Source organism: Cynoglossus semilaevis, chromosome 2 (assembly GCF_000523025.1).
Source record: "Cynoglossus semilaevis isolate Cse_v1.0 chromosome 2, Cse_v1.0, whole genome shotgun sequence".
Lineage (NCBI taxonomy): Eukaryota > Metazoa > Chordata > Actinopteri > Pleuronectiformes > Cynoglossidae > Cynoglossus > Cynoglossus semilaevis.
The window spans coordinates 18318838-18332265 of NC_024308.1; the positions used below are offsets into that span (position 1 = coordinate 18318838).

Here is a 13428-nt window from a genome sequence, read left to right on the forward strand (position 1 = left end):
AGAACCAACTGTTGTCGTTGACCTGTTGTTGGCCATGTCAGTTGGTGGTCCAGGGATGGATCATTACTCTGCTCTTCTCTTTGTTTTTTTGGTCCAAATTTTAATTGCTGCCTGCTGCAGCGTTCTCTGAGTCTGCGTTTTGTGTCTCCGTTATCTGGCTGTGATCACGTACGTTCTCCACCCCAGTGTTAGCTCTCTAAACAGGAAGCCACCATGGATTGCCTCTGACAAAATGGCCTCATCCACACTTCCTTCTCTGATACATCGACTGCGTCACTGCGACACGACACCGCCTCTGAATCTGGAGCTAATGTAACTCTGCTCCTGTCTTTAACTGGTCGTGATGTTACACTGTTACATTTTGTGTTTGTGTGTGTGTGTGTGCATGTGCGTGTGTGTCAGGTGGTTGGTTTTCACGAGTGGAACTAAATAGAGCACACGTCCATAAACAAGGTTGTATATTAGAAAACACTATAAACCGGTGACAAAAATCCCTGCACTCTATCTATCTATCTGTCTGTCTGTTTATCTATCTGTTTATCTATCTATCTGTCTATCATCTATCTATCTATCTGTCTGTTTATCTATCTATCTAGCTATCTGTCTGTCTGTTTATCTATCTGTCTATCTGTCTGTCTACCTGTATATCTTTTAATAATGTTATTTTTTTACAAGGGGTTTTTCTGGTTTAGCTGACATTAGGTTGAGGGTCAGGTTCCGTTATCCAGTCAAGCTAATCCCATCCTTCCATAATGACCGTGTCCTCTCTCTGTCTGTTTATCTCACCCTTCCCTTTAGGTAAAGAGAGTCAGCGGCCCATGGCCCACGAGTGTCTGGGGGAGGTCCTACGGGTGTTGCGTCAGGTCATCAATACGTACCCTTTACTAAACACCGTAGAGATCCTGACTGCTGCAGGGAAGCTCATCTCAAAGGTCAAAGGTCAGTGGAGAATCTTCAGCTTTGAACAGACGCAGCACGGCTGTAAATATGTAGGATTTATTCAACCACAGATTTCCTTTTTTGCAGCATGTCGTTATTATTATAACATGCAAATTATAACTTACAGTAAGTCAGACGTTTGTTAAACTGGATCTTTTTTTTTTTTAGGTTTCCACTATGAGGCTTGTAACGACACGGACAAGAAGGAATTTGAGAAGGCGATTGAAACTATAGCTGTCGCTTTCAGCAGCAAGTAAGTAAATGGTTTATGGAAGCCGACATCGCGATCTTCCTAATCTGAAAATAATGACCACCGCTGGTATCTTTCTTAGGTTTTTGCAAAGGCTTCACCTTGTGGGTTTAGTACCTGTTCCTCTGTTACACACAGGATGTATGCATGTGTGTATGTGTAATGCATGTGTTTCTGGAATGAAAGAGCAGTGCACTGATGGTGACACCCGTGCTCACAAGGCTGAGCTGAAAACAGGAAGTGGGTTTTCTTCTGCAGTGTGACACAAAACCCAAATTTTAAACTTATCTTTAACTACCTGGCTGCCATATGAAACCAGTGACACAGACATAGACTCTCTAATCAGTCTCCACAATGTTGTCGTTCAGTTTTTAGTCTCGGTAGCTACCAATATCCTTGATGTAGCTGCAAACACAATATGGGGGCCGGGGGTTGTTTCCCAGCAGAGGGCAGCCTCCCCACAGGAACAGATTGTAGGCACATGGATAAAAACTTTCATTTGAATTCATTATTAAATACTCCCAAAAGTCAACAACTACCTTAAAATGTTCGTTGTGATTAAGACTGCGTATATTCAGTGTATCTACCTGGCTTGAACCTCTGCACAGCCTTATATAAATCATGTAGAAGAGAAGAAAATGTTAGTGTTCCAACAATTTGTCATTGTCTGTATAAATTAAAACAGACATTTTTAATCACATGTTCGTTGCTATTTGTTGAGATACCATCACAGGAGGAAGTAAGCTGGCACTGACTGTTGAAATCTGCCTGACTTGTCTACTTCCTCATTTCCTTGTCTCTTATTCTCCTTTTCTGCATGAATAAGGTGTTCCTTTTTTTTTTAGTTTAACAACATCTCCAAGAAAAGTACTCTAACTACAATTCAAATGTAAATTTAAATCCCACGATGAAAAATGCTCCACATGCTGCATATGCTCCATGCTGCCCTCTGTTGGTATTTGTTTTACAGTCGTACAAGAGCATGTATTTAATGTAGAGTTGTGCTGATGCTACGTTGTGTGTTATTGTGCTCCTCAGTGTGTCTGAACTCCTGATGGGAGAGGTGGACAGCAGCACACTGCTCTCCCTGCTGCCCACTGAGAAAAGCAGGGTGGGTTTATACGCAACATAAAAAAAATACCATCTCCCATGACGATCAATTATGATGACTTTGAATGTGATTGTCTTTAAATTTATCTCTCTGTGCCGTGTAGTCGATGGAGAACTTGTGCACTATTCCAGACGGAAGCCATTTCAGGAGCGACCTTCACGAGATGGGTATGGATTCAAATTCTTTTTCTCTCACTCTCTCTAGATTCCTGGATATTTTTTTTTTGTCTTTGTGGCTATAACAGAGACTTCTGGTAGACATAGGAGACATCTACATATTTGTGTTCAGTTTATGAAATTATATACAGTTATTACGTAGTTACAATGTACTCACAATGTACAGTACATCCTGTGTTAAACCCTGGCCCATTTAGTTGAACACAACCCCGATATTCTCAGAGGAATTGAAGAAAGACACACAAAGATTTTCTTCAACAAGTCCTTTTAATAGTCGTCTGTTACAAATTGAGTGTGGTGAATAGGTAGCTTTCAGACCAATTATATTAAATAATGTTCCATAACAAATCTGATTATATTTAACAGCACAGTGGTTGGGAATCACTGATGCAGAGAGCAACATATTTAGTGATTTGCATCTCACATTCACACCATCACTTCTGAATGTCAAGCCTCAGTGCTTATCTGAATCGAAATTCAAGTGATTCCTGATGGGTGTAACTACTGAATGTCAACTGGAAGTAGATATTTTGACCAGTTTGCAAAGGTGACTCTGGAGACGGATGTTTAAGATGATCACATTAGAGACGATATTTTTACCCATGATCTTCAACAAACATCAACATCACCCTGTCAAGGCACTGCAGTAACCCTTTCCTGTGTGGTATCATGTAGGTCGAGTGGAGGAAGTGGATGTGATCCTCCAACACAGTGAAGGAGGAGTGGACTCTGCTCTGCTCTACGCCAAAACCATTTCCAAGTACATGAAGGACCTGATCAACTACGTGGAGAAGAGAATCTCACTTGGTGAATTTTAAACGATACATTATTTTGTGAAAGTTATTTTACACAGCTGCAGAAATTATAATGCTAAAAAACCTGAATCCTGGCCATTGACTGTGTGGTCATGTTGACAGTTATATTAAGATGTAATGAGCATTTATTTCCTAGATGGAACTCAGTTATGTTTTTTGGTATTTGTTTTAGAAACCGAGTTCTCCAAAGGCCTCCAGAGATTGTACCAGTCCTGCAAACACAGCATAACACATGTAACAAACCATCGTTATTTAAATAACCAAATATTCTGTCCACATGTTTTGTATGATTATTAAACTCTTCATGTCTGCTGCCCCACAGCCCCACATGCCTCTCTTCTCCATCTACTCTCTGGCTCTGGAGCAGGACCAGGAGCAGGGTGTGGGGCTGCAGCAGGCCAGCACCACCCTGCACAGCCAGACGTTTATCCAGGTGGACTTTAAAATGACCGGTCACTTTTCTGGCATGAACAACCGTCCCGCCTCATGTATACTGTGGTGACCATTTGTTGTGTCTGTCTGTGCAGCCTCTGATGCAGCAAAAACAGGAACACGAAAAGAGACGGAAAGAGATCAAGGAGCACTGGATCCGAGCAAAGAGAAAATTGGTAAAAACTGTTTACCGGGGAAATTTTTCCCCCAGACATTTGCAAAAATGTCACCTGTTCCCTATTTGTCCATGTGAAAATAAGATGAATACATGCATGAGAATAAGGCCTGTGTTTAGATGGAGTGCGAGGTGAACCTGAGGAAGTCCAAACAAGCCTACATGACTCGCTGCGAGGAGTACGACAAGGCGAAAATAGCAGCCTGTCGGGCTGAGGAGGAAAGTGGAGGCTCTACAGCAAAGAATCTGGAAAAGAAGAAACGGTTGGAGGAAGAAACTCGGAATAAGGTCTCTGTCAGTCACGTGACATGTGGTGGTTAAGAGTTTATAAAAATTAAAAAATATCCTACATCTGAACTCACTTAAACATCATTCACAGGCAGACGAAGCAGAGGCCACCTATCGGACATGTATCGCGGATGCGACCGCTCAGCAGCTGGAGCTGGAACACACGAAGGTCACGGTTCTCCGTCAGCTGCAGGACGTCATCAAACAGAGTGACCAGACCCTGCGTTCGGTCAGTTTGGTCCCATATAAACACAAGCAAAGACACACACCAGCACCACATCTGTCACTAAAACTGTGCTGCTGCTCCCCCTGCAGGCGACCATCTCCTACTACCAGCTCATGCACATGCAGACCGTAGCCCTGCCCGTCCACTACCAGACCCTGTGTGAGAGCAGTAAACTGTATGATCCTGGTCAACAGTACGCTGCTCATGTGAGGGACCTGCAGCTGCCAGAGCAGCCCGTGGTTAACTACACATTTGAGGCATACTCTCCAGCCAGCTCTGCGTCACAGTGAGGACTTTAGTGTTTTCAACAGTGAAAGAATAGAACACATTTCCATCTGACTTTTCTGAGAGCTCCTAATGAGGATGGTTTGTGAATCACTGAGATCAAAATCACTTCTCCTCTGCACAGCCACGGTCACAGACCAAGGAATGACAGTTTCAACACAGAGCCTTCCAGTCAAGCAGACAGTCCCGCCACCAGTGTGGACACGACTCCAGCCGACAGCAGGGAGGCGGAGGTTCAACGCAGGAGTGAGTAGTAGCTAAGATAAGAAAGAAGAATAATACAATTTTTTTTCATATGATTTTGTACAAAAGTAGAAAAAAAAGAGTTTACTGTGACGTGTATTGAAACTTAATTTAATATGTTTTTTCTTTTGTAATTTCCAGGACAAGGACACAAGTCCTGGGGTTCAACGGTCAGCGATGACAGTGTTGCAGGTGGACTGGAGTCGTCTGTCATCTGTACGGGTAAACAGCAACAACAACATCAGTGATCCGCATCAGACTACACTCTCTATTCTCATGTACGAAAAGCCGTGTTTGGGGAAAGTGAAAACGTTTTTCAATCGCAGGCAACATCGCTCGTACATCCTCCACTGGAACGATGTCGTCAAATGAAGATGCCGATGAAAAAGATGGGAACGTGAATTCCTTTGAATCCCCGAGTAAGTTGTTCAGATTGATTCGTGCTCTGGATTCTCCTGTTGTTAGCATTTCTTCCTTGTGCCTACTGTGTGGGTTTATTCACCTGCAGATATCAACGGCATGGATCCTGACGTGGTGGTGTCCACAAGACCTTTCCGTAACGTGGGCCTGTCCAAAGCAGCTCAGACCCACAGACTGAGGAAGCTGCGGACTCCTGCCAAGTGTCGAGAGTGTGACAGCTACGTTTACTTCCAGGGAGCCGAGTGCGAGGAGGTGAGAATGGACACACCTGGACATTTAAACGTATTTTGAACAGGTTTCTTTATATCTATGATGTTGAGGTTTTTTTGTTTTTTTTCTTCAGTGTTTCCTGTCATGTCACAAACGCTGCCTGGAAACCCTGACCATTCAGTGTGGTCATAAAAAGCTGCAGGGCCGCCTGCAGCTCTTCGGAAGGGAGTTCTCCCAGGTAGCCAGCAGCACCAATGACGGCATTCCCTTCATCATCACCAAGTGCATCTCTGAGATCGAGAGAAGAGCCCTAACGATGAAGGTGGGAACAACGCACGTGCGCACGTTCATCACGACAAAAATTAAACTGAAACCTTGTGCTAATCACTGGTCACTGTTTTGGTCCTGCAGGGCATTTACAGAGTCAACGGTGTGAAGACCCGCGTAGAGAAGCTGTGCCAGGCCTTTGAGAATGGGAAAGAGCTGGTGGAGCTGTCCCAGTGTTCACCACATGACATCAGCAATGTTCTCAAACTGTACCTCAGACAGGTACGCAACCACACTAATACAGGAGCCACAAATTAAAAAAAACCCAAAGACTTATTGATGTTTCCAGAGCAATGGAGTTCAGTGTGTCTGTTATGTTTGTCCACCAGCTGCCTGAGCCCCTCATGTTGTTCCGGTTGTACAACAGTCTGATGGGTGTGGCCAAAGAGAGTCTGCAGAGTGAAGAAGAAACACCAGAGGAGGCTGAGTCTGGTGGCACCAACCCAGCTGTCAGCAAGGGGGCGGAGCTCGTTGACCTGGGTCCAGACACAGATCCAGAGGTTCTGGTCTTGGTGGACAAGCTGAAGGAGCATTTGAAGGAGCTGCCCAAGGCTAACTTTGCCACACTGCGTTACATCGTACGCCACCTCCGAAGGTCCGTTATTATCAAAATCCTAAAACGTCCAATGGCAAAACTGGTAGTAACACAGCAAAAAAATTTAACCCATTTAGACAAACAGAGCTTTTATGTTCCATTTCTGCTGAAAACTTTTAATGAGTCACAGAAATGAATAGTTCTTCTGTTCTGCTCCCAGGATCGCAGAGCTGGAGGAAAACAACAAGATGAGTCCCAGTAACTTAGGGATCGTGTTTGGGCCTTCGCTGATGCGTCCGCGTCCGACCGGGGCTACGATATCCCTGTCCTCTCTGGTGGATTATCCGCACCAGGCCCGGATCGTGGAAGCACTCATTGTCTTCTATTCTTCCATCTTCCAGTCCAAATCATCTCAGCCCCACAAAACCAGCCGCGCTGCCTCTTCTTCTGCTCAGCAGGTAACTAATAAGTGTGTTGTGAGGTTTGATGTGATTCGAGGGGTTTGGCTACCACAGGAGGCACCATGAAGTGATTAACACGGTTGCAAATCAAAGGCGGATTTACAACAAAATGCTAATCTTCCTCTGACTAGAGCCTAATTGAAATGTGCAAATTTTCAATTTGGCTGCTTCACACCTCTCCTTCTCTTCCTGGGTCAGGAATCCACGGCTGATGACAACACGGGCTCGGTAGACGGGGAGGAGGATGGAGGAGAAAAACAGAGTAAAGTAGACACTGACAAGACAGAGGAGGGCTGTGGTAAGTTTCAGGAGAACCTGAGCAGAAGGCCAATGTGAACGTAATGGAAGTTTTGTTTTTTACAAAATAGAACTTGTCTTTTTGATTGGGTTTACTGGAGTTTTTATGAATTTTCCTGTTCATGTTCCTGCTAATCTCCGTTCAGAAAGTTCTCTGGGCTCCAGCGAGCAGCTCCCCGACTCCGACTCGGACGAAAGCCGGGTCTCGCACTCCCACAGCCTGGTGAAGCAGGAGAGTGAGTTTAGCGTGGACGAAGACCAGCAGAGCTACAGGGACAGTCTGGATCTGTCCAATCAGTTCACCGCTCACATCAACCCGGATCAAGAAGCAAACGACGACCAAGACAACTGTGAGGAAACAGAGCCCCCGGGTCTGTCTGACAGCGGGCCCCCAGATGTTGACACCGTGGCCGAGCAGGATCTGAGTGACGCCCTGGCCAATCTTAACGTAAACCAGTCCAACAACAATTACCCATGTTCCCCCATTTTAACACTGTCTGGTCTTCCTCTAGCTCGTCTGAGTGGCAAGAAACTGACCCTGACCAGGAACAGGGACAGTGAGCCTGAGTATGTCTGACGTGGGAATGTCAGTCACATCTGTGAGAGTGAGTGAAGTGAATCTGTCACAGGGTTATTTTACATGTGTGTAAAATGTCGTATTTACGGTAATCATTTTATTTGTACTCGTGTGGACTTGTTTGCAGATGTTTACTGATCAGCACTGAAACTTCTGTTGCTTTTTGCCGTTTTATGCAGTTCATCAACAAATTCTCTTTAATGACTTAAATATAACTTTTAATATGTTTCGTGTTGCTCTTAGAGCTGTGATGTGTTGCGTTTCCTATCAAGGGCTGCAGGTTAAATTTTTAATCACTGGAATTTAAAACTTTTTATTTCATGTGTTTTATATTTAAATAAAAAATGTATTTTAAAACTTTTATTTGTTAATATTTATCACTAATAGTCTAAGGATAGTGACATTGGTGGTATATAAAATAGTTTGTTTTTTTTAATGGTCTGTATTGTCGTTGTACCACGGGGATACAACGAAACTGAGCCTCTGCTTTTAACCCATCACTGCATAAATACAAAAAACAAAGTCACAGATACTTTTTCAATTTTTATTTTATAAAATCTGCTTTTATGAAACAATACAATTCTAACACATCAAAAAATCAAAACATGTTCATCAGAGGTTGAACCAGAAAACCACCTGTAACACAAACACAATTTGTCAAACAACACACACCAATGATTGGCTGATTAAAGTAGTGAATATATTAGTTACTGGTGACTGTCAACATTAGAACACAATGTAACTCACCTTTTACTGGACCAGTCTGTATGTGATGTACCTCCCAGCTGTTTCACTGGGTCTAATGATCTTCACAACCTGTGTGAGGTGAGGAAAATTAAAAAAAAAAAACAGCATCATTATTTGTTACATTTCTAAACCTGTGAATTCACGTTTCTAAGATGTGTTCCAGTTCGGAGGCTGCAGCTACAGCATGTACAAGAGGACCGGGGACTACGGAGCTTTTTAATTAGATTTAAAATATATATTTGTTAAAGTAAATGTAGATCTCACCTTTGTACTTGTATTTTTAATATTTCTCATTATAAATGAACTAAATGTTTAATTTGTAAAGTTAATGTTATATATGTATATATATATATAAAATGTCACTATTAATTCAACACTATTGAAATATCCTGACCAGGTTTGGCTCTATAATGTCACTGAAGTCCTACCTGTCCTCTTTTTAATCCAAAGTAACGAGCCACGGGGTCTCCAGCCTGGATCCTCGGCAACTGACTCTCTTTTAACTTACTGAGGTGAAACAGTTAAGAAAAACAATTATAGCAGATTCTTAGCAGAGATAGATTTGATGTGGTTTGATGTTAACCTTCTGTATTTAAAAAGGATACTATCTTGCCAAAAGTTCGGTCACTTCCTCTTTGGTCATAACGATATGCTCCGGGACAAGCTAGAAGACAAGGAAGTTAAAGCTTAAGAAAATAAGACAAATTGATATGTGAAAACAATGATGCAGTTGAAATCGTCGGTGAGACTCAACATGTTCTTCACCTCATGCTCTGTGATGTTAATAAGCAGCTCCTGTTGTAGAAACTGCTCCAGGATGTATTTAGGTGCCATGTCGACTAGAGACTGCAAGATATTACGAAAGATTCATTTTTGTCGATGTCAGAGAAGCAACATGTTCACTTTTGTGATGCTCTCAGTCGGGGTTTTACCTGTTTAGCTGAGGGCGTCATGCCCATCTGAACAACAATAATGGCACGTGTGATGTTTTCCTCCTGCATTCTCTGACAGTACATTTTAATAGTCTTGATTCCCACCTTTTGCTCCTCTGAAAATTCAAGGGCAATTAAATTGCACTCTCTTCAGTTCCGTGACCTTTAATATACTTGTAACAGGCGTTAGGTGTTTTGACGTGATTTTTATCATGAAGGTTAACTTACCAGGAAAGAAAACAAACATCTGGTCTGTAGGATCATCATTGTGAGCAACTAGTACAGTGAGGTCTGTACGTCTCGGGTGACCTTCGCTGGGCTTATCCCCAAACTGACTTTTGAATTCCTCAAGAGTCTGGTCCAACTCATCCTGTGTCACCAGGTAACCTCTGTCATGGCACAGCTGAGAATGTAAAGGTCAAGTTAAATAAAATTACAACAACGTTCAAAGTGTACGTGGTAGAGATTACAAGGAAACGTAGAACAGTAACTTTTAGTGTAAAGGACTCGGAAAATCAATTGAAAGACGGTCCAGTTTTAAAGTTGACCATTATTACTGTTATTGATATAAATAGCGTATTCCACGATGTGTACTGAGTCGTGAAGGGTGCCTTTATTTATTTTCTATTTTTCTATTCTGTGGCTGCTGTTGTTTACCTTAACGCCGAATAGAAACTAAGGAGAAAGAGCTCGTAGCTCAGCGGATGAATTATCACATTGAATCAACATACAGGCGATATAAAGACATGCATTAGCCAAAATATCACACGAGCTGGTGAACACTGGCCATCAAATCAACAATTAACCATTCATTGTTTTGTGACCATGAGCTAACCTAGGCTACATGCTAAGATACAGGTCAAAATGTAAAAACAGCTAATATGGCGCACCTGCATGATGGTTTTACGAATTCTCCACAGCCTGTAGGTTTCCTCTTCATCATCCATGTCTTGTTTTATACGTGAGTTTAGTGGGATCTGTTTAAATATATGTTTGTTTTTGTTAAACACTGTACATCAACGGAAAACGCGACGCACGCGTTCGGTGATTCGGCGCACAGTGATGACGCCAGGAGATGTAATGATTCAATGTGGACGACGTCAGTGTGAAGTATGTATTAAGGAATATTACCCATTACCTTTCATCAAGCTTTTGTCACAATTATTTTAAATTAATAAATAAAACCAACATTCTTGATTCTTTAAATGAAAATGTTTATTTTTTCGAAAGAGAAAGTATTATTAAAAATTATTTGAGTACTTTTAAATGGATGTCTATTGAAATATTGTGTTTTTGTTCTTAGCACAAATATTTTCTTATTTTAGCATACCAAAACTGTGTCGTGTTTTGTAGTCATCAGATTAAGTATTAAGCAGTACAAGGAACGTCAGCGGGAAGACGAGAAGAAAGGTTAGAGGAGACGATTACAAGGGCCGGGTGAGCCGATCAAATCATTTGTTTACCCTGCGCGGCCACCGGAAGAGGCAGCGATGACGGGATGTGTGGCAGCACACAGAAGAAGAAGGAAAGTAGAAGAGGGGAAACGTTGTTTGAAAAATAATAAAGGAAACCGTTGAGGGAAGAAGTGATGTTGTGCATTTTGTTGTTGCTGTTGGATGTTGAATAAGCAGATCAAATGACAGGTGTTTGTTGTTGTTGTTGTTCGGAGAGTGCCCGTAGGTGTGCACATGCGTTACACGTCGTTACATAAACGCATGTATTTGTATTGATGTAAGTATTTAAAAAGATAAAGGAAAGTCCGCGTTCAAGTTTTGACAAAGAAACGGTAGAGCGGGCAAAATAAGGAAAAACAAAACGGTCGCGGCCCGTGACGTCGGACCCCGGAAAAGGTCGCCGGTCGGCATAAAAGGCGCCCGTGTAGGTCGTTCTGTCAATCAGTTGGTCGGTCGACCGACCAGGTGCGGTCAGTGACCGAAAGGTAGGAGAGGTAAGTTCGGAGGTCCTTCACACAGTTGGCGGTTTTACTCCTTGTGTTAGCTTTAGCGAAGTAGCTTTGAGCAGGCTTAAGGTTGAAGCCGATTGTATGTGATTATGTGATTGTAGGTGCTGAAACGAAAAGAAGTCGCCGACGTCGGAAGGTGTGGAAGAGTCTTTGCTCGTGGAATCACGTTGTGGTGATTGGAGAAAGAGCTCGTCGTCATCGTGTTAAAGTTGTGCTCAACATTGTTTGAAGTGAACAGACACGTTGGGAGTTGTGCACACGGAGACCAGGTGGAAGTGGTGTGGCGTCGGAGTCTCCTCGTGACAGCGAAAGACACGGTGAGCGATAGGTGGAGTGGAACTCCGGTTATCTACGTAGTAGTGGCAATTCAGTGACGAGGGTAGCGGTAAATTGAAAACCTCAGTCGTTTACACGACGTGTTTGTGGGTGTGTTCCGGACCGTCCGTCGGAAATCACAATGGAGAAGTGAATATTAAGGGTAAGGTCAAGAGCGAGCCCAAGATGAAGGAGTTGAACGGAGTAAGGATCGTGGTTTTTCACCTGTTGTTTGAGGCTACAGTGGCGCCGTTGAGCTTTGGTAGGCCGCAGAGCCTTCGTTCGAGGCTACTGCAGCGGCTGCTCTTGGCTGCCGCGACAAAGCGTCTGCGCGCTTTGTCGCCGTTATTGTAGCAGTGACTTAGTGTGTCGAGAACATTTGTGGGTTTATTTAAAAGTAGAATCTACTGGCAGTTTACGTAAGTGAACGAAGCGCAGTGTAGATGTTCCGTCGGACTGAGGGAGTCGGAGTGGTTACGTAGAGTTTTGGACTAATTGCAAATTCCAGGGGGGGTTGCTGCGTTGTTAACTGTTGAAATTAACTGCTGAAACTAACAGAAGTCATTCCCACGTAGGCGGCGCTGACGAGTCGACCACGAGACGGAGTGTGGGCTCTGACGAGGCGTTCCTAGAGTGACGTCTAAGGGTGGAACCTGCTAATGATCTAGACGCCGCAGTCGGTCGTGTCGGCCTTTATTGACCTTTGTGGACACCGCACAAAGTCAAAGGGGTGAGAACTACGGCGACGGCAAAGGGTTCATTAGAGTATGACCAACCGTAGGACAGGGCTGCGTACGGCAGGAGCCAATGGAGAGCCAGTGGCGGAGTGAGTGCCAGGGGGAAGTTTCCTGTCCAGATATCTTCATCTGGTGATCCCGCAGAACTTTTGTCATTTTTATAGTGGGCTTGTCTGTATTTGCTGAGTACATTTTCTAGTAAAGACTACTGTGCCCTAGCGAGGCACTTAGAAGAATTTTTGGGAGGCCTCCCGGCAGGGGAATAATGTCCCTTGTGAAGTAGTTAGTAATGTGTAGTTATCTAATGTGTAAGTAAGTGGGTATAAGGTGGGTAGGCGTAGGGCTTAGATTTAGCGTTTAGGGTCTTTAATAGGAAACGTGCTTGGTAAAGACAGACAAGCTTGGTTAATATCTACAACTTTCCGGAGTTGTTGACAAGTTCTGCGGGTTAACTGGGGGAGATGAGGCGACGGTTGTGGAACTCTGGTGAGAGCTCCGGTGAAGTCTCCGGGGGTCACTCTGTTGGCTTTTTGACCTGCGCAGTGAGGCGAGAGAACTGGTTAAACTATAATGGATTTGGAACCCGTCGTAGTTAAAGCCTTTGATGTGTGTGCAAAAGTTCGGAAAGGGCAACGAAGGTGACGACAAAGCAGCGCAAGGAAGCGGCGTCGGATCATCGGCGGACCCTCGGCCTCCCGACGGAAGGACGGTGAGTAGAGGTTTGTGGGCGATGTTCTGCATTTGCCGAATGTGTCGACAGGAACGTGTGACCGATGTGATGTTTGAGTAGGATTTGGAGGACCGGAGGCGACGGAGTAGGAAGAAGATGGATCCCGGTTGAAGGCGGAGAGGCTAACGAGGAGTGCATGAGACGTCGGAGGTAACGGGGACTGGATCAGAAGTCCTGTGTGCCGTGGGTGAGAGAAGGTGAGTATGGAGTTGTAGAAGCAGGATTTGGAGGCTTTGC

The 13428-nt window shown here is 43.8% G+C and overlaps 3 protein-coding genes across 5 annotated transcripts in view; 2 read left to right on the forward strand and 1 right to left on the reverse strand.

Annotated features, from left to right (window-relative positions):
• The window catches only part of arhgap45b (Rho GTPase activating protein 45b), a 13680-nt gene extending 5556 nt beyond the window's left edge, over positions 1-8124 (forward strand). For 2 of the 3 annotated variants that reach the window (XM_008307271.3, XM_008307272.3), the window contains 21 exons: positions 799-939; positions 1108-1192; positions 2228-2300; positions 2404-2467; positions 3152-3283; positions 3464-3525; positions 3614-3724; positions 3819-3899; positions 4019-4186; positions 4278-4415; positions 4502-4698; positions 4822-4943; positions 5082-5162; positions 5267-5359; positions 5449-5612; positions 5704-5892; positions 5982-6119; positions 6227-6492; positions 6653-6890; positions 7092-7191; positions 7337-8124. In XM_008307271.3, coding sequence (XP_008305493.1) covers positions 799-939; positions 1108-1192; positions 2228-2300; positions 2404-2467; positions 3152-3283; positions 3464-3525; positions 3614-3724; positions 3819-3899; positions 4019-4186; positions 4278-4415; positions 4502-4698; positions 4822-4943; positions 5082-5162; positions 5267-5359; positions 5449-5612; positions 5704-5892; positions 5982-6119; positions 6227-6492; positions 6653-6890; positions 7092-7191; positions 7337-7767 — 3074 coding nt within the window. In that variant the 3' untranslated portion in view covers positions 7768-8124. The remainder of the gene's footprint in view (positions 1-798; positions 940-1107; positions 1193-2227; positions 2301-2403; positions 2468-3151; positions 3284-3463; positions 3526-3613; positions 3725-3818; positions 3900-4018; positions 4187-4277; positions 4416-4501; positions 4699-4821; positions 4944-5081; positions 5163-5266; positions 5360-5448; positions 5613-5703; positions 5893-5981; positions 6120-6226; positions 6493-6652; positions 6891-7091; positions 7192-7336) is intronic. The other variant, XM_025066233.1, reaches the window with a different exon arrangement.
• LOC103399996 (methyl-CpG-binding domain protein 3-like) overlaps positions 1-13428 on the forward strand; it is an 844757-nt gene that overhangs the window by 406652 nt on the left and 424677 nt on the right. The window lies entirely within an intron of this gene.
• Positions 8298-10393, reverse strand: polr2eb (RNA polymerase II, I and III subunit E, b). The gene is made up of 8 exons (XM_008307270.3): positions 10337-10393; positions 9675-9849; positions 9447-9562; positions 9280-9360; positions 9120-9178; positions 8943-9021; positions 8515-8583; positions 8298-8403 (listed from the first exon to the last, which is right to left on the reverse strand). The coding sequence occupies exons 1-7, from the start codon at positions 10391-10393 to the stop codon at positions 8518-8520; spliced, it is 633 nt and encodes a 210-aa protein (XP_008305492.1). The 3' UTR covers positions 8298-8403; positions 8515-8517.

What these genes read in the sequence shown, in the direction of transcription:
- polr2eb (XM_008307270.3), bottom strand. Translation starts at nt 10,393, where the DNA reads ATGGATGATGAAGAGGAAACCTACAGGCTGTGGAGAATTCGTAAAACC. An exon ending in TGACGCCCTCAGCTAAACAG is followed by an intron (nt 9,361 to 9,446) that starts GTAAAACCCCGA and finishes AATATCTTGCAG; the next exon opens with TCTCTAGTCGACATGGCACC. An exon ending in TTGGATTAAAAAGAGGACAG is followed by an intron (nt 8,584 to 8,942) that starts GTAGGACTTCAG and finishes CACCTCACACAG; the next exon opens with GTTGTGAAGATCATTAGACC.